The sequence below is a fragment of the Mytilus galloprovincialis genome, chromosome 1 (genome assembly GCF_965363235.1).
Source record: "Mytilus galloprovincialis chromosome 1, xbMytGall1.hap1.1, whole genome shotgun sequence".
Classification (NCBI taxonomy): domain Eukaryota; kingdom Metazoa; phylum Mollusca; class Bivalvia; order Mytilida; family Mytilidae; genus Mytilus; species Mytilus galloprovincialis.
Window position 1 is genome coordinate 31,804,805 of NC_134838.1, and position 24,060 is coordinate 31,828,864.

The 24,060-nt window shown below is 31.5% G+C and overlaps 1 protein-coding gene across 2 annotated transcripts in view; it reads right to left on the reverse strand.

Moving 5' to 3' along the window:
* Positions 1 to 6,715: 6,715 nt before the first annotated feature.
* The window catches only part of LOC143071568 (uncharacterized), a 52,839-nt gene continuing 35,494 nt past the window's right edge, over positions 6,716 to 24,060 (reverse strand). For both annotated transcript variants that reach the window (XM_076245962.1, XM_076245971.1), the window contains exons 3-8: positions 18,313 to 18,435; positions 15,907 to 16,136; positions 13,993 to 14,172; positions 10,578 to 10,781; positions 9,901 to 10,012; positions 6,716 to 9,181 (exon numbers count right to left, since the gene is read on the reverse strand). In XM_076245962.1, coding sequence (XP_076102077.1) covers positions 8,349 to 9,181; positions 9,901 to 10,012; positions 10,578 to 10,781; positions 13,993 to 14,172; positions 15,907 to 16,136; positions 18,313 to 18,435 — 1,682 coding nt within the window. In that variant the 3' untranslated portion in view covers positions 6,716 to 8,348. The remainder of the gene's footprint in view (positions 9,182 to 9,900; positions 10,013 to 10,577; positions 10,782 to 13,992; positions 14,173 to 15,906; positions 16,137 to 18,312; positions 18,436 to 24,060) is intronic.

Consider the following 24,060-nt stretch of genomic DNA (forward strand, 5'->3'; position numbering starts at 1 on the left):
TGCATTTGTATCGGGACATATGTTTTGCACCCCCCCTGCACCCCCCCTTTGCCCTGGGTTAGCACCCCCCCTTTCGAAAATTCCTGCATCCGCCCCTGATATAACGATAAATATATGTGCACCAAACGACGTCAATTCATATATAAAAACTTAAGGGTAGCTGGTATATTTATGAATTATGAGTGATGATGAGTTAGTGCTTATATAAGCATGGGTCATATTTTAAATATTGTATATAAGTATAGGTCATTCTTTCTTAAATATTTATATAACTATAGGTACTGAATTTCAGTGAATGTTATATTAATTAAAAATGGGTACATTTTTTAGGCAAAAAAGGCACACCCCTACCAAAAAAATATCGAAGTTACCTCCCCCCCCCCCACCCCCTGTGCTCTAGAGTGGGGCGGCGATATTCGCCGGGGACACAATTTCGCCATTTCATAATTTCAGGTGTAAAAACTTCAAATGATGGCTGAAAAGGAAGAAATATGCCGGTAAATTATATTTTTAAAACAATTATGATTTTTTTTTTTAAACTTAAACAAAATTTCGTCACTTTCCGCAAAAGACCGAAAAACGAAAAATGATTTTCGGTCAATTTCCTGAATATAAAACACGAATTCAAAGAAGTATTTCTTAGTAATTCTTTGACTGGTTGCCCTAAATTTTAGATCTTTTCACCTTTGAAATGTCTGCTATTCATCTATAATGAAATTGATTTGATAAATATTGTTTAAAGATGCCGATATTTGGTTTTAACATGTTTAAATGGGTGTGTAATAAAGGCGAATATGTGTCCCCCTTTGACAAAACACCAGGAAATTTCAAATAGCCTTTAATATAACTTTTCCGATGATTTTTTTTTTTTCAAAGAAACACGTTTTTAAGCTAAGAATATTTTGCTTTTAATGTTATCTTCATATAGAAATATCAGTTTACTTCAACAACATAAAGACCTGAACATAAACTGCAGAAAACATGGAAAACTATGGCGAAAATGAGCACCCTACTCTAGGCAGATTCCATTGCATAAATACATAGATGACAATATATTATCATCGGCGTTCTGTAGTCCTGATTTTGACAAGCTAATATCTACATAAGAAGATGAATCCAAATACTTAATTTACCGGGTAATATCTTCATTCGAAGATGAATCCAAACAATTAAGGCATCAACCATTTGATTTTCGGAGGGGGAGGGGGGGGGGGGCTATGGATTTTTTTCCCGTACAAACTTTGTTTTTGCGACAACTCAATGTCGAAAACATTTTTTTACTTTCAATTTTAGCATTACATATAGTGGCAGCTAAGGGTGAAACAAACAACAAAAACAAATTATTTTTTCTCCAAAAACTGGAAACAATCTTTTTTTCCTAAACAATCCGTAGAACCATTTAATTACCACACGAGCCGCTTGTTTTGTTTGTTTTGTTTTGGTTTTTTTTTTTTTTTTTTTTTTTTTTTGTTTGGTTTTTTTTTTTGGTCAAACGGTTCTATTTAAATTGTCTTATAACTTTATTATTTTTTTATATAAAAGATTGCTAGACATCTTGGTTGTTACTTGGCTTTATTCAGCTAAATGTTTTATATATATGTGCACGATGCTCTGTTTTATACCTGTTTATATTCTTTATAAGGTTATCATAGCTTATGTTAATCTGTTTTATGCTATGCCGAATCAAAATGAAGTTTTCTTTGTGTATGTAAGTATTCTTTATTTTTTTAATTTCTTTTCACGTATTCGATGTTTTCTTGTGTATAAATTCATGCGAAATTTAAAAATAGTAGTTTATATGCTTCAGTTACACTTCTATATTCTTATTTTCTGACCAAAATATTTGGGTGTTTTTCTACAGCATTTTGCCAACTGATGTTTTTCTGTTTTTCTCGACTTATATATTTTTCTTGACAAGCTTGGTAGCTTCTCTCTCTCTTATAAAGCACGGGAAAATATCACAATCTACATATACCCCGTTCATGCAAGCTGTTCCTTCTCCATGTTTATGGTACCTGTTGTGATTATGTCAAGGCGAAACACGTATATTCGGTGATCTAAGTCGTATAGTCAAGACTATCACATCCTTTTGTGGTTTAGATCGTCAAACAAAATCCCACTACGGTTGAACTTCTCGACGAAATAGTCTTTAAGTAACTTAAGGTACTGTTAGATTGATACGTTATCAATGTTTTTAAAATTTTGTTTTGCTTTCTTGTGAATTAATTTCACATCAACCTTTTTTTCTTTGTTCATAGGTCTGTATTGACAGTTGTCTAATTGCAATCATACCACATTTCCTTACTACCAGTGCATTTATGTGGTCATCTACGTAATAATTTTTCTGTGGTCATCTACGTAGTAATTTTTCTTCACTAAGAACTCAACGCAAATTGGGTTGGAGCCGATCCCTGTTCCAGATGAAACACTATATGAACAGAAATTTTAAATATTTGGACCCTAATATTAAATAGTCATGTTTGAATTATTCAGTGAAAGTCGACCATCTTTTTTACGGATGTCAAGGAATGTTGCTATCATTTTATATTCGCAAACCCATATGAAATATACGACTAACATACTTTTTGTAATCTATATTTTTATACAGCATAGTTTTTAGTGGTCTAAAGTACTGGACACCTATATTTTTATATAGCCTAGATCTGCACTGTGTCTAGGGCGCTAGACACAGTGCAGTCGATTCTGCCACGATGATTCAGATACAGGGGTTCAGATCCCGTGGTAATATATACCATTCATTTTGTTTTCATTTTATTTAAATACTTAAGCATTTGTGGAAATTTACTTTTTTTCGTGAGAAAACACATTGTGACTTGAACAAGGACGAGATTTTGGTGAACCATAAGTTCTTCATAACTTCAATGAACATTACAATGAACAGCAACTCGGAGGACTTACCTTGATTGTGTTGGATACATTCAATACAAACAACGGTACATTGCCGGATCATATGCATTTTCGACTAAAGAATTTTCCATAAGATTGACAGTGATTCTTTCAACAGTGAAAGAGGATCAGTCATACTGTGAACCTATTTACTCTCGTAGTGGTATTAACCATATGTGGATTCTGAAAGAACTTCTGGACAATTTTAAATCTCGACCCTTCTAAAAACTTAGTTCTATACAAACTTTTGATTTTTCAATCCTGCATATCACAATTCCTCATGTAAAATTGAAAAATCGTCTATAAAAATAATCCACAATGCTTTTCAGCATAAAAATGGTAGCATTCACTATAAAATTACTTTGGGATACCAAACGGCATATTTTGTAAATAGTACGCAAAAAGGTAAAAACTTGACACACAGAAGAACAAGTGATCAGTATGCTGGAGTTTCTTATTGACAACATTTTTTTGAAAATTGGAGATTAACATTTTCAGCAAGTCGTAGGCATACCTATGGGAACGAACTCTGTGCTTCTCAGTGCCGACCTCTTTCCATTTGCATATAAATCGGAGTTCCTTCAGACGCTGTTAAAAAAAGAAGATAAAAGAAGCCAGATCAGTTAATTTTACATTAAGATATATTGATGATGTTCTTTCCTAATAACAATCCAAATTTTTCTGATTGGATTCCATCAATATATCCCCTAGAACTAGAAAGTAAAGAAGCAGGAGACTGGGCTGCCTCTGTTTCATTTTAAGACTTATACCTCGAATTTGACACTCGCAGTCATCTCAGTACCAGAAGCTATGACATGCGAGACGATTTTTGAAGTATTATTCTAGGTACTGACCTCTCAATAACGTGTCATAGTATTCTTTTATTTGTCTTTGTAAATTAAAACGTACTGTTTAGTAGTCTATTTATGGCAATATCCATCTGCCGTGGATCGGTAAATATCAATCCCGTTATTGTGTTAGTGTGTTATTGTGCTATGGTGAATTATTGTACGTTTGTCTTTCGTTTTTCCTAATCTTTTTTGTCTATATGCTTTTTTGTTAATCTTTGCTGACATGTATGCTTGTTTTGTTGTTAATAAGAGTTTAACACAATGTTGAATCATACACCCATATTTTTTTATATTTTTACAAATAATTTCTTTTTTTTTTTAATATATTGGAATTACATGCGACTATCATACAATTGAGAGGTTTAGCTAGCTATAAAACCAGGTTTAATCCACCATTTTCTACATGAGAAAATACCAAGTAAAGAATATGACAGTTGTAGTAATCCTTTCGTTTAATGTGTTTGAGCTTTTGATTTTGCCATTTGCATAGGGATTTTCCGTTTAGAATTTTCCTTAGAGTTTGATATTTAAAGTTATTTACTTTTTTCGAACTAAACGTTTTCTTTTTCGTACCATGATTATAACACCGATTTCTACCATGCATACACCCCACTTTGGACCATATAGACCAACTGCATGTATAACATTTCGAACCATGTGGAATACATGCGTTTACTATATTGCATACTATATGTCTTGTACATGTTTGAAACTTTGTACCACTATAACTTTTGTAGAATGTTTTTTACTAAGGATTTTCTTATCTCAGGCATAGATTACCTTAGCCGTATTTGGCACAACTTTTTGGAATTTTGGATCTTCAATACTCTTCAACTTTGTCTTTGTTTGGCTTTATAAATATTTTGATATGAGCGTCACTGATGAGTTTTATGTAGACGAAACGTGCGTCTGACGTACTAAATTATAATCCTGGTACCTTTGATAACTATTTACACCACTGGGTCGATGCCACTGCTGGTGAACGTTTCGTCCTCCAGGGTATCACCAGCCCAGTAGTCAAAACTTAATCAATTAAGTGTTGACATGAATATCAATAATGTGTTCATTTATAAAATTCCCTCTTGCTAAACTTTGAATTTTTCGAAAAAACAAAGGATTTTCTTATCCCAGGCATAGATTACCTTAGCCGTATTTGGTACAACTTTTTGGAATTTTGGATCTTCAATGCTCTTCAACTTTGTACTTGTTTGGCTTTATAAATATTTTGATATGAGCGTCAATGATGAGTCTTATGTAAATGAAACGCGCGGCTGGCGTACTAAATTATAATCTTGGTACCTTTGATAACTATTTTAAGCATAATTGTGAATAGTGGAAAAACATATTTGATCAGCTCTTCAACGTTTAAAATATTTAAATGATTTGACATCACTGAAAAGGCATTAGTTATCGAAATTAGCATCTGATGCAGTAGAATTGACACTGTATGGTGTTATTACCACCACTGGTTCGATACCTCTGTTGATGAACTGTTAGTCTTCGAGTGTATTTCCAGCCTTGTAACCAGAACCGTTCTCTTTGCCTAAGAATATAAACATCTTTTGATGAAGTTTGCTTAAATTTCATGATATTTGATATTTCTGACTCTATTATTTTTTGGTTTATCCAATTTTTGTTTAAAATCCGTTCAGTCTATTCAGAAAGCCAATTGATCATCCTAACAATTTTGATGTCTATATTGTAAGCTGATATTTCCTATAAAATCAATCCACTTCAATTTTGTTTGTTTATGCATTTTTTAACACGTAAAACAAGAGAGAAGCTGGAATGCAACACACAACAGGAGTATGAAACGGAACAAAATTAGCAGATAACAGAGCTGTAGTTATTGAAAATGGGATCGGTTTTTCAAATTTCCCCAAATCCTATTTAATGAATCTTTGCGCGTCAATAACTCTTTATGCAGGTAAATTTTTGAAAATGCCTCCTTCAGACGGATTAAACGGGTTGTTAAATGTTAAAATCATTAGAAACACAAAGGTTCTTCTCTCTAGACATATTGCATTCAAGTCCTTGGTATCTTTGATTTGATTAGTTTTTACCACTACATTTACATGTATATGCCACTGCTGGTGGACATTTAGCATTCATGTATTGACATAAGATATCATTCATGCGGTCATTTTCTATACACGAAGTAACTATTCATCAATCGAAATATTGAGGGTTTTTTTTTCTAATTTAGGCATCGATTATCCCCGCATTTAGACAGAGTTTTGGGATATTGTTTAGGTTTCTATGCTCTTCCACTTCATAGTTAATTTAGTGTTATATCAGTTTTGATTCGAGTGCCACTTATATATGGGTCTGATGTAGATAAAACGCTTTTCTGGCCTTCTAAATTCATGTGAAATTAATTTTTAGCACAAGGTTTTAATATATAAATAGCCATTACTTCATCAAGATGTCACTAGTTCAGCAGATACTATAAACCAGTCCGTAGCATCAAGTTTATTTCTGGGTTTTTTATGTGGCGTTTTGCGGAAGCTGTTTGTCTTTTCTTTATATTTTGTCCATTTGAGTATCGAAATTCCATGTGACCCTTTTTGTGTATCACGTTGGTTTTGTTTATGAATTATTTTATTGTAGTAAATAATATCGACAAAGAAACTAGATTACCAGTTACCTTAAAAACAATGATTACTTTTTAATTCAAAGCTGAACTTTTAATCCTTTTTTTATTCCTGTGCTTCTTCAACGTTTTGATATTGTCTTTGCAAAAGTTTACCATGCTTGCATACCGGAAATGTATTCCAGAAATACCACAATGCACATCAGAATACTGTGATTATACAGTTAGAAAGGTTATACTTTGGGAAAATACACGTGTCATTGTATTTTAACTTGATGAATTGTCTTTAATCATGATTTCTCATGATTCATGTACCACCCCTCTTTTACAGTACATACGAATCAATTATAAAGAGAACGAAAGAGAAGCTTTGTGCATTTATTGATACAACATGTAAGGTGTTTGTTTCGGCAAACTGGACCTGACAATCGACCCAATTCATCGATCATTCACATAATATTTTTACATTACGATTTGGCAATGGTATAGTGATAATAAAATGTATATATGAACATATATAATATGAATTAAACATAGGGAATGTTACAAATAAATAGATATTACATATTGTGGATTGTTTTGTTAAATTAAGATAATATCAAATGAACAGTATAAAAATTTGCATTCAAATTATATATATAAATTTCGAACAGGCAGATAAGTGTAGTAAAATATTAAAAAAAAGGTAAAAGAAAAATCTTATTTGATATATTTAATATCTTATTGAAAGTATTTTATTATATTTCATAACGAAACCAAAAGCGTTGTGTCACAATGAATGTGTTTTGTTACTGTTTTACGTGACTGAGATATCTTGCTTTCAATATATAATCTTTCAATAGTCATTGCAATAAATTAAAAAAAAAGTTATTCAGTAATTTAAAGAGAGAAACATAGACTTAACATGTTACAAAATATTTACAATTGCAATTCTTTCTTTTAATTTTTGAAACAATTTATAAAATTTCATTCTCTGAGTTTCTTTTTGTATACAAAACCGTTTAATACAACAGATGATATTTTTCTCTAATTTCATTCTTGTGAATAAATCCTCTTTTTTTTTGTTTTTAAAGAAATTGATCCTAAAAATATGTTAACGTGGATCTCAATTCCAGTTTTAATTATTTTTTCATATAGTGTTTGAAATCGGTAACTATTTCTGTTTGAATTGTAAATTTCGACTACTGAAATTTGTATATTTTTTTTAGTTTATTAGTTTCATAGATTTTTGATTTTGTTAAATTATTACTTAAATAAATTATTGTTCATTGCTGGCTCTCGTCGAGTGGCTTTAGTTTATGAAATTAGAAGTCCGTACAATTTGTGTTCTGTGGTTTTGGTTATATACCATTATTGTTACTTGCATGTTGTCTTCGTGTCGAAAAACTAAGGATTTTCTTATCCAAGGAATATATAACCTTAGCCGTATTTGGCACAACTTTTTGGAATTTTGAATCCTCAATGCTCTTTAAATTTGTACTTGTTTGGCTTTATAACTATTTTGATATGAGCGTCACTGATGACTCTTATGTAGACGAAACGCGCGTCTGGCGTACTAAATTATAATCCTAGTGCCTTTGATAACTTTTTTGAATATACTCGTGTTGTCTCTGTTTGATTGTGGTTTGGGTTTTAAATTGATAGGTCTTTAAATTAATGGATATGACTAACGACACATGGTTAAAAATTGATAGTATAACGAAAACGTTTGTCATGAAAAAATGACAACTATAAAAATACGCTACAATATTTAAGGTGCTCTGATAGTAGAAATATAGAAAACAACAAATGTATCAAATAGGCATCAATGAATATATGTGACATTTAAATTGATGTCAAGTATGGAATCTTCACCGTCATTGTTTGTATACAAAATTGCTGAAAATAGATTTTCATAGTGGATTTAAACCACAAGTATCCATATTTTCAAATAGCAAGCTTTTTAGTTATTTTTAAGTATCCATCATAATTCAATCAATTTTACATTCTATTTACGTTTAGGTTTTCTCTGATGGTTCTTCCGTTTCTGGATCTGACCGAACAAGGATCACTTCTGGTGTATGATCACACTTTATATTTGCAGGTTCATCATTTGCATACATTTTTTTGCAATTTGACGTTTCCGTACTGTCATTCAAATCTTCTGTTGGAGTTTCTACAATTTCTTTTACCGTTTTATTAACAATACAATCGTTCACCACACTTTCACTATTTTCCTTGCAAATATCAGCATTAACTGATGTGCCATTGCAGTTTTTAAAAGTGTTTAGATCAGTAACAGAACTATCCATGTCCTCTAGATGTAACGTCACTTCCTCTGATTTACTGATTTCCGGAACACTAACAGGCGTTTCCGGAATACTAACAGGCGATTCCGGAATACTTACAGGCGTTTCCGGTACACTAACAGGCGTTTCTGGTCCCGACTTTGAAATATCTTCTGATGGAGTTTTGTTAACTTCAATGTCACTACCTCTGTCCATACTTGCACTATCAGGACTCAATAATGTTCTACTCCTCTCTAGAACCGGAGAATCAGTTATACTGTCCTCTCGTTTAATTTCTTCAGACCGGGATTTGGACGATCTAGATTCTAACTGGAATTTTCTGTCATTCAGTCGAGTCATAGAAATTCTAGAACCAGCTCGACTCATATGACCTTCCCTATCTATATTTGTAACCATGATTTTCTCATGAGGTACACATACATAGACAGGTCGGTACAATATTACTTCATCGTCGGGTTCCTCTCCTTCTCCTATATACACTTGGCCCAGCTGGAATTCTGAACTGACATACATGCCTCCTTCAACACTTGTAATTGCATGATCTGTTAAAAAAAATGCAAATAACAGTAATCGTTAGCAACAAAATACAATTCAACTTAAGTAGATATGTCAAAAGAAAGTTTCATATTTTTGTGAAATACTGTCAGAAATTAAGATTTTGTAAAGGCTAGTCGTGTCTAGAATCATTTTAATACATGTATTGACTATGTAACATGCAATTTTTAAAGTAAGTCAATTTACGTGACCGATATAGTTTTAAAATTTGGGGTGTCTTATGGTTACGCAAGAGTCAATTACAAATCCGCTATTGCTTGATGCTTGATGCCTAATCACAAGAAATAACGTATAGACTTATTTCATATCAGTAACATGAAGTGTGTCGCACATGTAGAAGGACTTGCTTACTCAGGAGCACTCGAAATCACTCTCGAATTTTGGTTTGGTTCGTGTTGATCAGTCTGTTGTATTTTGTGCACTGTTGTTTGTCATTCCGTCGTTTATTGCCATGGCACTATGAATTTGTTTTCGACTTATGAGTTCGAAGGATCCTTTGGGATCGTCTTAATTTCATTCCCCATTTTTCCTGGCCTCTTTTTTGCAGATTACTACCAACACATATATAGATATATATATGAATCTGAGCAGATTTAATTTTAGTAACTCAGATTAATTAAACTCACTAAGAATGTGATATTTTTTTCTATATCGACCACTGGCTATAGCAGCAATCAATCCATTTGTATATTTATATTATACTTACCATATTGTAAGATAGGGAATGGTGCATTTGTGACACGGTAAGGAGCTGTAGCCACAGTAATGGGAAAGTCTAGCTCTAAAACTTGTCCTTTATCAGCCATTATTAAGCATACCTGTTGATGAATGCATTAATATATAGCAACATCTTTTTAAGCAACAAAAAATGCTAGGCATAATTTTTTTTTAATCTTCACAAATGTATACTAATATTAAATTATTGTCTCTCTTTACTCTTAATCGGCGACAGCTTTTTCGTTTGCAGTGACATTAGCCATTACACCTTTCTATGAAATTGTGCAAAAACACAGCCCAATGCGAAGGAAAATACTCTGATGTCAGAATAAGTAAACAAATGTGGAATGAAGATAGCATTTCATGATTTCCAAAGAAAAATGTGAATACATCAGTCAATAAACAAATGGTTTTTCAAAAAATAAAATAACAAACGAAACGTGTTTGAAACGTGCTACATGATTGTGTCAATAGTTTCCCAAACATTAATATCACCAGACAATTGTGTCATATGACTTTAATTAATTGAAGTTCATTAAGGACGAAAAAATCTACTGTATATTTTACGATAATCGGATAGTTCATTAGCGATCTTTTGGAAATCACAACCGTTGATTATCAGTTATTCATACGAGATAAGTTTAAAAACTAGAATTGGTTATTTACCTGTAATTCATATGAAATTTGGATGACACTACAAACTTCTAGCATAATGGTAGGTGGCATGATTGGAACTTGAAGCAAACAATAAAGGTTGTCAAATTTTTCACTGTGATCTGGACATACATTTTCTCCTTTATATTCCCAAACCCGATGTGATGCAGACTTACTTAGTCCCAGGACTCCTTTATTTATGAAGAAATCAACAACCTGTAATGAAAGAAAGTTCATATACTAAAAGCTGTATTTTCAAATCTTTCTCTTCCTTTACAAATCCAATGTTTCAAGATGGTCTCTTTAATTTTCAACACACATTGTTTTCTCTTCTGAAATCATTTGAAATTAAGAATATATCTTCCATAGGTGAGCTCTGACGCCTTTCCCTTGTCTTCACTTTTAACATCCATTGTATTAGCTACTGGATATGCAAAAATGAAAGCGTTGAAGAGACATTCATTTTCGAAATGCGCATCTGGTACAGTAAAATTAATATTCTTAATTGTTGTTCTGCTGTACACACAAAGCCAACTGGCAATCCATTCTGATTATTGTGAAATCATCACATTTCATCTGAACCAGACAGTGTTTGTCTGATAAACGATGGAAATGACGACAGAATTTTATGATATTCATTGAAACTAAGCTTTGGCCATCTATCATGGACTTATTTGTCAGCAATTTTTCTTACAGTCATCGATTCTTCATATTTTCAAATATATAAGTAATACAAACACATGAGTAATAAATAACTTCTACATATAACATCTATGTAGATGTATACAATTTCCATAGCAGAGAGCTTTATTACATTTTACTTCAAATGAAAACCAAATATGATGTGTTTCGGGGCATACTTCAGTGATAGTTGATTATTCATTCATATAGCAATATTTGTCTGTAGAGTAATTTATTGAGTGGGAATACTCCTGCAATACACAAATCTTGTAATCTTCTTATTCCCTATCGTGGATACTATTTGTCAGCAATTTTTCTTACAGTCCACGATTCTTCATATTTTCAAATATATAAGTAATACAAACACATGAGTAATAAATAACTTCTACATATAACATCTATTTGTTGTATAGAGTGATCAATCTAACATCTCTTTAATTAATTGTAACAATTGAGTCTCGTTTGTATTTGATGTATATCTATTAAGTATTTATGAGACATGCACAAGACTTTTCATGTTACATTGCAATAAATATTAACTGTGAAACGTGAAAATGGAAAAAGTTATATATTGAAAAAAGAAATCAATCAGATGTTAACAAAGGGACAAATGAAAACTCGACAACACCATTGCCAAAACACAAACAATGACGAAAAGACAAACAAGAGTCTGCAAAGCTTTGGTCAAAATTGGGCAGAACCAAATTTCTACTTAAAAGTTTCTCTGATGCAGAAAAGTTTTAATGCATAAAAATTTTTGTAACTCCCATTTGAAAAAATCGATTATTTTCTTGATGACAAAACGACGAAATTTCCAATAATTTGACTCTTTTATTATTTGCAGAGTTTGACTCTTCTTTATAATTAGACCCCTGTTTAGTTCTTATGTATTTTAAATTTTTACCTAATAATCAATTTGCTCAGAGCATTCTTTCTATATAAGAACGTAACACAGCGAGATTCATACCTTTGGCTTATATACTTTGATTGATATTTACGTCTGGGAGAACATTATCTATTTATATCCTTTACCTTGAACTTGCGTTCAGTAACTGCAAGTACATTTGGGATTAGTACTTTTTGTTTTTGGTCTTTATGTGTGCTTCCTGCCGATCGTATGAATCAACTGAAGCCATTTCAAATTGAGTTTTTGTTAATCTTATGTTGTTCTGTTATGCAACTTGGTATGATGCGTTTACAAGAATTCGCATTGGCCAACATAAACCAAGTATTCCTTCTTTTTATAAGTTCTTAAGTTTCTCAAAAAAAAACAAACAAAAAAACAACACATTATAACTGCTTGCTTCCGAATCGCTTTCTGGATTTATTTTCATCAGGAGCTTAATGCCGAAATATTTGAAAGACAAAGAATGTATAAGAACTATAACAGTCGAAGAGCTATATGACAAAACATCATACATAATTATAGCCAACTTCTAAAAGCTAATTATAGCGTATATCATACGTATATGCATTGATTTTTTTTGTTTGCTTTACTTAGGGTTTACTCAAAAAAATTAAATACCTCAACGAATTCAATCGATATTTTTAGCACTGTGCTAGGAAAACATAAATTGGATTTGATTTTGATAGAAATCGTTCTACCGTTGTGATATTTGATAATGTTGAAAACAAACAAATGTTTTGCTCATAAACTTGAAGTTAGGATAACTGAAATGATTTGAAATTGTGCTACAATAAGCGCAGGTGGAATTCAATATAATTTTCTTGCTTTTCCCATTTATTGATACCTATAAAAATTGCCAAGAATCGAGGTATGAAATAATTCAAAATGTATGAAGGCTGTTAAAAAATTTTCATGTCTGTGTAGTTTGAGATTAAACAAAGTCAGGAGAAATGTTTTAACATCATATAATATTGGTATTATTTTCTTAATAGCTTAGAAATTGGAAAGTTGAGCGGGCTCAAACTATAAGTAAACAGGAAACTTTAATCCAGTGGTTTTAATTATTCTTATCAATTAAGGATATTCTTTGGTGATTTCTATTGAATTAATTTCCGACCAGTTTGGAATCGATATGATTAAGTTTTTAACAAATGATATACCATATATCGTATTATTTGTTCGATTGCTGCATCATTGCCGGTTTATCACAGAATTTAAAACAAAATATAGCAAACAATCTCATTTCGACATAACCTTTTTTCATCTTTCAATACAAAAGCTAGGTCATTTCAAGATATTTAGCTTTGTAATGTGAAAACACAATAGAACACCATTACGAAAACAAAAACCCTATTTACCAGATTTTTTTTTAATTCTAAATGTTTTGTTTCTGTAAAGTGCTGTCTTTTTTCTTTATAGTTAGTTTTCTTAAGCTTGTGACAATGAAGATGTATATCTGTCATAAATAATGATGGGCAATTCATTCATTAAAAGCAATAAATTTTGAGCTACTCACTGATAAATAAAAGCAAATGACTACGAACTTTGCATGATATGAGTTTTCCCTCCTCTTAGGAAAATAGTAAGTTCTCAGTTATCAATTCTTATGTTATACATATAAGTCATTTTTTGAATAACATTTATGCAAGTTGGAATCTGTTTTATTTGCTGTTATTTTTTTGTTGGGCTGTCTCTTTCGGTAATGTTGTTGTCTATCTTACCACTCTTGATGCCTAGATATATATTTATTTTCTAGACCTACGTGAAAAAAATATAAATACATGTAGTATGTGTAAAACATATTTTATGGGACTCGACGTTAATTATCCTATACTATACCTGGACTAATTTACAAAATAACCAAACTTCTTGTGAACTTCCATTCTGAACTGTTGCTTTTAATCTAAGATTCTCTCCACAGCAGTAAGCACTTCTTTCAAGTTCTGCTTGTAGACTTACTGGCCCCCGATTACAACAAAGACAACACGAATTTCTCTTATCACTTCCTCTGGTTGGAGTCTGCCAAAATAAAATGCTTTTTATTTATTTAAAACACTTTTTATGCATATCTATATGAATAAAAATAAGTTAAAACGAATTTCTTTCTATAAAATATCACCATACATTTCTAAGCAAACTACGGAGCAGTGATCTTAAACAAATATTGAATTTACAACCGAGTCAAACTTATAATTGCCGACTAGACTATTACAACATGGTACTTAAGAATTGTTTACGCAACAAAATAGCAAGGATGCTGAAAATTACAAATATCTGAAATTTCCATCCTAAACAAATCATTAAAGAGGCTCGAGGGTATGAAAATTTCGGAAACAAATTAAACATTTATTTTTCATTACAAATTTTATTTATTACCTTTAGTAGTTGTTACTTTATCATTTGGTACAAAAATCATTCAAATAAATCAATTCATGCTGACCCCAGATGACTTTCAAATTGTAGATATCATTGAAAAAGCTCCAAATTATCTCCCTTTAGTGAAAAAAATGCCATTTTTTGGCATAAAATTGAAATATCTTTTTAAACTCATCGGTGACCTATATTTTTTATTATAATTTTCATATAAGGTTTACTGAAACCAAACTATTGTAAACTTTGAGCGATTTCTGTAATTAAGTTTTTTTTATTTCGATATTGCCTCTATTTCTCCTATTTGTTCAACAGGGACATTAACAAAAATGTATGCTTCTTTCGAAGGCAGATTGTGAGCGTAAATGAACGATGACCCCATTTATTTATTTTATTTTTCTATTTCATATAAGATAAAGTTCATTTATAGAAAAATATAGCTAAATCTTATATAAAATTAAAAAAAAATGATTTAGACCCGCGAGCCCCCTTAAACATATATAGACTTCATGTGAATATAGATATTTATTATCTATCGCATTGTATCATTATCTCCCATCACAACTAATATCCATAGTTATAACGTCAATATTTACAAATATTGGATAATTGTATTTTGAAAGAAAAAACCAATGCGAGCAATGCCATTATATATGCTGCACGAACATCTCCGAATATCTGCAATCGTCGAAAACACACGAGGCATATATATCTTTATCTTACCTCCTCTATATTTCTAGGAATATGATTGGTTAAAAGAGTCCGCGTGGAGACCGTATATATATTATAAGGTTAGTAGGGAGGCGGGGCTTATTTCATACACGGTTAGTAGTAATGCTACGTCCCCTTATATTCCATATTAAGTAAGAAGGGAGGCGGGCTTATTTCATACACAGTTAGCAATGGTGTTACGTCCCTTTTTAAAAACAAAACGGTACTGTGAAAAAATCTTAAAGATTTCAACAGACGAAGAAAATGATTAATAAGATGGAAATAAATTCATAAAACACATTTAAACCTAACAAGTTGTTATTGTGGGATTCGAGCTTCGCTCTCACCCCACACGGAATTTACTGACCCCATATATACCGCATGAGGTCACTCGCACACTATGTAACTAATAATATTTTTCATTGTAAAAGTAAAATAACAAAAATACCAAACTCCGAAGAATATTCCAAACGGAAAGTCCGTAGTGTAATGGCAAATTCAAAATCTTAAACACATCAATTAAAAGAATAACAACAGTGATAATCGTGACTTGGTTCAGACATTTTCTTGTGTAGAAAATGGAGGATAAAACCTGGTTGTATTGCAGTTTAACAATGATAGTTTTACATGTACCACTAGTATATCAGATAGATATCATTTAAAAACATTTACCAGATATTTCTCCTCCATACAATCAATGTGGGGACCAACGATTGTGAAATATTTTATTCCTTGTGGAGACGAAGAATAAGGAATGTCCATTGTCATTCGTATGTAGTATCTGATCGTTCCAATTTTACTTTCAAATGAGGAAGGAAGTGCACTTTCTGGTAGCTTGAACTGAAAATGGTATCTATGGTTGCCTCTAGGCATGATAGGAATTCCGCCATCTTCATGTTTGTCTATAAAATAAATACTTATATTACAAATATATGTATGATCATTTAGCAAAGATAACATTAGACCTAACAACGATAAACATTACTGTCAATGGTACCTGAGGAGAATTATTTCGAAAAATCCCTTTTTAGCATTTAAAACGTACCAGTGACATTTCGAATAGCTTATAGGATTTTTGTAAAAGCTTATACTCATTTTTCTAATGGGCCACAATGACTTTTTACGGGATTTGTTTTAAAAAATATAATATTCATGTTGATTTGATGCAGAAAAGTTCAGTTTTAATCATCCAATAGACTATTACAGAGAGTTTAAATGTCCAATATCATTAAAACAAAGAAAAAATATAGCAATATTTAATCTTTGGATGGACCATATGCTTAAAAAAAATCACATATGGTATATGAGTGTTAAGCTTTGTCTTTTATAATCATGATCTATATTTATTGAAGTACTTCTGTACTGGTTTGACTTGTGCACTAAAGCAATACGGGTCCTTATATAAAACGATTAAGCAATGGACTTAAATTGTGTTAAATTAATATGCACTATTCCTGATAAAAATCATAAAGCAACGTCATAAAAGATTTAACGACAATCAACAGGAGAAGAAGTCATTGGAAAGTAGAACGAAATTAGCTATCTTAGCTTTTAAATGGGAGATTGATAACGGGAGTAGATATATTGTGACTTAATATTTTCATGAATATATTTGGTGTTTATCATGTTACTAGATTAAGCTTTGTTTTATCAGATATAGGTTGTCAAGCACAATAATAATTTCTAAATCCAGTAAGCTGTTTATGGGTTTTGTTTCTCTCACAAATTTAGTAACATTTGTAAAATTAACAATATTATTGGCTTTGATATTTATTTACTTCATTTACCTACGCTTCTTAGCAGGTAAGTTTATCTCCATTGAAACTCATAACTTCTCATCTCTGACATGCATGCACAAAATAATATGTTTTAATTCTGTATTTTGTATGATGTTATTTTAAGAAATATTCCCATGAAAGTGCAAATGCCAACATAGAAGTACAGTGTAAATCCTAGCATAATTTACGATGGTTCAAGTTTTGATTTATTTCTGACTTCATTTACATACGATTCTTTGAGGGTGGGTTTATCTCTTTTAAAATAAAAAAAAATCCTAGCTCTTTACACGTTTTTATAAGATAGTGTGTTTTCTGCATTTTAAACAAAATAACGTTGCTTTAAGAAATACCTCCATGCAAGTGCAAACGACTTGACAAGAGTACACTACAGTATGAATCCTAGGTTAGCCTTTTAAGCACTTTTAAAAGCAGGCTTTCAGTATTATTTTTAATTTATTTAGTATGTTTTACTGCCACCTATCACATATGTTTATTTTTAGTTCTGCCACATGTTCATGTAATGTTCTTAGACATGAACCTCGTCAACGGTCGTCTTAGGTAATATCTTAATGCATTGTCTTTTCATTTGATATAAGATCTTTGACAAATTACATCACGTTTTCTTGAATCAAGGCAGTTTAGAGATTATCATATTGCATAGGCAATTTTGTTTGAAGATCTTTGAAGATTCAATGCCTTTCTCTAGGTTGTTTTAAAAAACAATGTTCTTTGGTGTATTAGTCATATCACCTTTCGTGTATAGGATGATAGCATTGATATAGATCCATTCCATTAATGATCAATATTGTTTTAAATTTTGAATGATAAGTCCACAGATATTGGGAATAGATTTGAAATCAAAACGGATGATTCGGATTTCAAATATGGTTTGTAGTGGTGGAATGTCGATTTAATGCAGATCATTTCATTAAAATGAAATTACATAGAAATTTTTCAGGGCAACTCTCCAATTTTGAAAATACATCTTCAATACAATTATGTTTAACAATATGAATTGTTTAATAAATTCAAAACGGAATTTATGACGATATAAACTTTATCAGGACAATTTCCTTTGCTCGTTTTAAAGGATCGTGCAGAACCTATTTCTCTTTTTCTATTAAGAAGAATACTTAAGATGCAATCTTTCAAATACATAGCTATCAACAAACAGTGATCAATAGTTTTAGCTGGTGATTTACACATCAATTCATCAGTGAAACCGATTTAGATTTCTGTCTAATACTTTATATTTATTCAGACTGATTAATGCATGTCAATATTTTAAAGGAATAAATACCTTTGCCCCAGATGACTTTTTTCTCGTCGATATAATATTCGTCGTCTCTTACTGTTCTTCGTTCACCAGCTTTGGTTATCCTCCATTCAACATGAGCTTTTCCACGCAGCACCAAACGTATTCCTGAAGATTAAATTAATGCAATTAATCAAGGTTTGATTATCATCAACGTTAAAATATTTGGATTACGGTATAATATTTTTAAAATGGTATCCCAGTATATATTATCTCACTTTAAAAGCATATTTGACACCAATTGGAATGAAAACATTGCATAATCAATATTGACATTTATTCAAATATGTTCTCAAAAAAAAAAAAAAAAAAATTTTTGAAAAATCTAATTTTGACAACATTCGATTTTGAATCAGGTTACTGGCAAATATAAATACCTATTATAATCAAGAACGTATATTGTATTTTGAAGACATTGTTTTAAAACATATTTAATTCATTTAGTAATGAAATGAATTAAACAACAAGCACAGCCTATAATAGCATATCTCCATAATATATTAACAAATGTTTTTAAAATAAAAAAATCTATAGTGGAAAATGCATGTTACTTATGACAAAGATGTACCTGTAGCATTGCTTGAGACCGAAATATTTTGTTGTACATAATCAAAATGAAGATTTTACTTTGTTTTTTTTTTCAAAAATATAATAAAATGGATTGGTCACAGTGCTTGTTTTCTTCCTACAAGTAAAGCATGCACATTTCTCTATCATTCCAGTCAAGAGTACATTTGTTAAAATGATTTACTGTATTAGGTATTGCAATAAATCACTTATTTTTCTTTATCCAAATAATCAGTCTTTCACATAAATTGCAAATCTGTCTCAAAATTTGCAGATTTAGAACAAAGATTAGAGCGATGGTGTATTGCTATTGTACAATCCAAATGGTAGTATATCAGTAAATCTACATAAACTTACATATTTCTTTTTGCAGAGTACTTTATAGGAACATAACAAAGTATGTATTAAATATTAATTGCATTGCCTACACGTGTTAATAATTTAACCTTCATTCGCCGAATTGACCGAATATCCGAACGCCAACTGTAGTAAAAGTCTGATGACATATAACCCAAATGGGCTTCCACGGTACAGCAATAAAACTATGAGTTTTACTGTCATTGGGGAGTTGGAATCAAGATTTTAACTTATTGATATTGTGTTATGAACTGGATATTTAAAATTTATTTAACTGTCATATAAAAGTTGAATTTTGAATACACCTCTTGTATAGCTCTGAATCGCTTATTGGTTTAGGTTTTCCTATGGTACTGTTTGGTTAAATCTGCTCTTTTTTGTGTTATTTTTTTTTTTTGGAATTAAAAAAATGGATTTAACAAAACATTTTCTCTGGCATCCACATTTATTTAAAGAAATGCATACTCGATGCAGTAAATAAAGGCAACAGTAGTATACCGCTGTTCAAAACTCATAAATCTATGGACAAAAAACAAAATCGGGGTAACAAACTAAAACTGAGGGAAACGCATTAAATATTAGAGGAGAACAACGACACAACATTAAAATGTAACACACACAGCAATGGACTAAGCATTAGACAACATCCGATGAGAATAATCAATATAACATCAAAACCAAATACATGAATTTGGGATAGAAAAGTACCGTGACACGTCTTATAGTAATGTGAATTCACACTCAAAAATAGGAGAAAACAAACGACACAACGGAAACACAACGTAAAAATTTTACACACACAGAAACGAACTATGATATAACAATGGCCATTTTCCTGACTTGGTACAGGACATTTTTAAAGAAAAAAATGGTGGGTAAACATGTAGGTAAGGCAGATTTATTTTGTAACTTGGAACTGTTACGTTGCTTAATACTAAGTTATTGCAGAACAAGTATACCATTTAAGCATGCTAAAACTAACAGGGCGGTTGTTTACCCCCGATGACTCATAGTCCAGTAACAGCGTAACCGACACAGTGGTGAAGTAAAAGTACAAACTTAGAATTTCTCGAAAAGCTATGGGTTTTCTTATCCCATGCAAAGATTACCTTAGCCATATTTGGCACAACTTTTTGGAATTTTTGGATCATCTGTGCTCTTCAACGCTGTACTTGGCTTAATAACTATTTTGATCTGAGCGTCATTGATGAGTCTTATGTACACGAAGCGCACGTCTGGTGTATTAATTTATAATCCTGGTACCTTTGATAACTATTGATATTAGTTTTGTGCCACCAGCACGCGATTTGTAGAAACACACACAAAACTATTATGAGAAAATAAATCTGCCTTACCTACATGTACATAGTGTATTTTCTAATAAACGTCATTTGCAAAGTTATTGATGAGATTGAAAAACTTTTGATTGAGATGGTTTTGATGGTGAAATTTTTGGTCAATGTGGGTTTCAATAGTATGCTCAGTAGTCTGTTCCTTTAACAGTATCGGTATGATTTACAACAAATCAATCTTACACTCTCCGTAAATTTAAGAATTATTAAGCTTTGCCCGAGACCGAAATATTTTGTTGTACATAATCAAAAGTTGGATCTAATTCTGATAAGCAAAGTTGACTATGAGTGATTCTGACTATTCCCTTTGCGTTCCCTTTTGTCATATAGTTTCTTATTAAAGTATACAAGTATTTACATGATTTACGTTTTTATGGATTGTTGAAGATGCACTAAGAAAAGCGATTCGGACGTAAACAATGATTTTTTAAAATAACAACTTTAAGAGTCATATAATTTACAGGTTTAACTCGTTATAAAACCGAGTTTAAACTACCATTTTCTTCTTAAAATGCTTGAACCAAGTTAGGAGTATGACAGATGTTTTCTGTTCGTATCAATGGTTGATATAGTCTTACATTGATTTTGTCAGGTTTTATGGACCTACCCCTTTTTTAATTTACCTTGGATGCCGTTTTTTCCCAATCATTGTTAATTAGCTGTATCAACATTTTAAATTCATATTACTTTTACATCTTGTCAAATCCAATATGATCAATAACCTATAATATAATTTGTCTTCTGTCTCGACATCCTAAAAATGGCAGTATATTTGGGAATATATAAATAGTAAATGGCTTATTCATTAATGTCTACAACCATAATTATGTGTATACTATTTCTAACCTCATATTAAGGAAAGAGAATGCGGAAGTCATTTTGTAAGTCCCAAGCGTAGCAGTATCAACTATTAAGAAATATTTAACGTCTCCATCATTTAAAAGTAATCATGACCATCGCAAATATACTATCGACGGTTCATATCGTATTATCATTTGGTTATAAAACATTTGGTAGTTCACCTCGTTGTACTTAACATTTTTATTCTATTATTCAAGCTCAGTTCAATTAGGTAGGCCAAATACTCTCTGTATACATACATCAATTCATCTATTTACAAACGTAATTGCAATAATTATGGTAAGCCCTAACACAGGCAGATCAACCCTTTGTTAATTACTTTCAATGATAATGAAAAGTGTAGCCCTATAAAGTATATATTGCCATAAAGAATGAATGCTACCATTAATTTGTGCATGAATATCGTACAGTATCATGTTGTTACATATTGAATCATCATCCAGAAGTCTGTGCAGACAAAATAATATGTTACCTTATACAGAAAAAAAAAACTGCATCTGCCATTTAAATTGTCTACATCAAACCATCTTAGTATCTATGATGAGTTTATTAGCAAATAAAATTAAAAAAAAATATTAAATTTTTTTAATGTTTTTCTTCCTCATACAAATGTTGTCCAAATCGAAAACTGGTGATTTTTGCACCGTACAACTAGGAACAAATCGGAACCAAAAAAGAGACGACATCAAAAGGTCAGTTAACAACTGTAGTTTAAACTAAAAAATATCAATGCAACACAAAAGAAAAGACTTATTTGTATATTTTTATCTCCTCTTTCATGGATGATGTTGAAGCATAAGTGGATGTCCTATACAAGCTGTGGATTCAAGTATTATGATTTTGAGCTCAAAAATTTACCAATTTCGGCTTTAAAATCTAACCAAGGCAACAGGATTTAATTTTAGTTAAAACAGAAATTTTAGCACAGTTGTCTCATCACCATGGATTCAATAGTTTAAGGTTAGTGTTTAGTCAATTATATCTTGATTAATATAATTGGAGGAAAGATTGTCGTCAGCTGAGTAATGGTTGTCATGACCATGTTTTTTTTTAATTCTATTGTTATTTTTTTAACTGTATCCAGCTTTAATATAAAAGTTCTAGCGCACTCAGTTTAACAGTTTGTTGCTTTGTATGATTTACAACCGCTTAATATATGTAGGACTCTAAAGTGCGATGGGGACGCTAAAGTACGATGGTCACGCTAAAGTGCGATGGTCTACGCTAAAGTGCGATGCCTCCATACGCTAAAGTGCGATGGTCCACGAAAGTATAAACGTACGAACGCAGTTGGATTATGACGTAAACAGTTGTTTATACAAACCAAAAATTAGCATGCCGGAAGATGAAATGAATAATGGAAGCAAACGTATGCATATTTAATGTTTACGTTTACGTTAAAAAAAAATGTTGATTTTATTGAAGAGTATAAACGTCGGTAAAATCAAGGTACACGTTTTTCATGAGTAAATCATAAATTGTCCATTAAAACATCAGTGTGTACATTGTAATAAAATATTACATGTATTAATACTCGCTACGAAAAAGGGGAAAGCTCGTACAACAACCCCTTTCTCTCGCATTTAAATTCAAGCTTGTACAAATAAATTTTATTTATTCCGACAATGACCGAATTTTGCAATTACAACTGACAAGGGGATGTGTTTACATTAATAGGCTGTGTAAACGGCAAGCTACATCAATTATCCAATACGCCCCTCGTCGTGCATGAAGTGTTTGCCACTGGACGTTAAGCAACCAACAATCAATCCAATACGCCTGCATTGTCTAAAATTCATTTAAAGGAAATATAGTATTTTGTGACACCTAAATAATCTTTTTAGAAATTATTACTAGGTCAGTCTTCTAAATTTAGAAACAGTGGCATAAGACTACCGGTAAAGTAAAAGCCTATCTCATTATATGTTATACTAGTATCATATCAAACTAAATTTTGCAAAAAGACTTGTTTTTAACATTAGTTCCCTTGAACCTTTCTCGTTTGTTCCATCGCACTTTAGCGTGCTATACCATCGCACTTTGGCAAACAAACAACCATCGTACTTTAGCGTGAGACACCATCGTACTTTAACGTAAACCATCGCACTTTAGCGTGAGACACCATCGTACTTTAGCGTATACCATCGCACTTTAGCGTGACCATCGCACTTTAGAGTACCATCGCACTTTAGAGTCCTACATATATATCCAGTGTTCATTTTCTAACTAGAGCGCACTTGATTTTCAACAATGTTGATCATGCTTTGGTTGTCTTCATTAACATGCAATATCTTAATCATTTCATGTTATCGCACTCGATGAACTCATTTGATAAAAGACATTAGAATGTTTTCAGCATTCGATTTTTCCTTAATATTCAAATCAGAAACATCCTCAACATTTTAAAATCTTAGCCGTAACAAAAGGTGTCTATAACTATTGCAACATGAAAAAAATGGCAAGTATGAAGTTGTGCCGATGATCTTAAATAAAAAAAAACGAACGAGAAATAACATAAATCCGCGAGTGCGTTTAATGCCAATGGTTTGTAAGAGTAAATTTGTTAATACAAATTGTTTGGATTGTTTAATGTCTA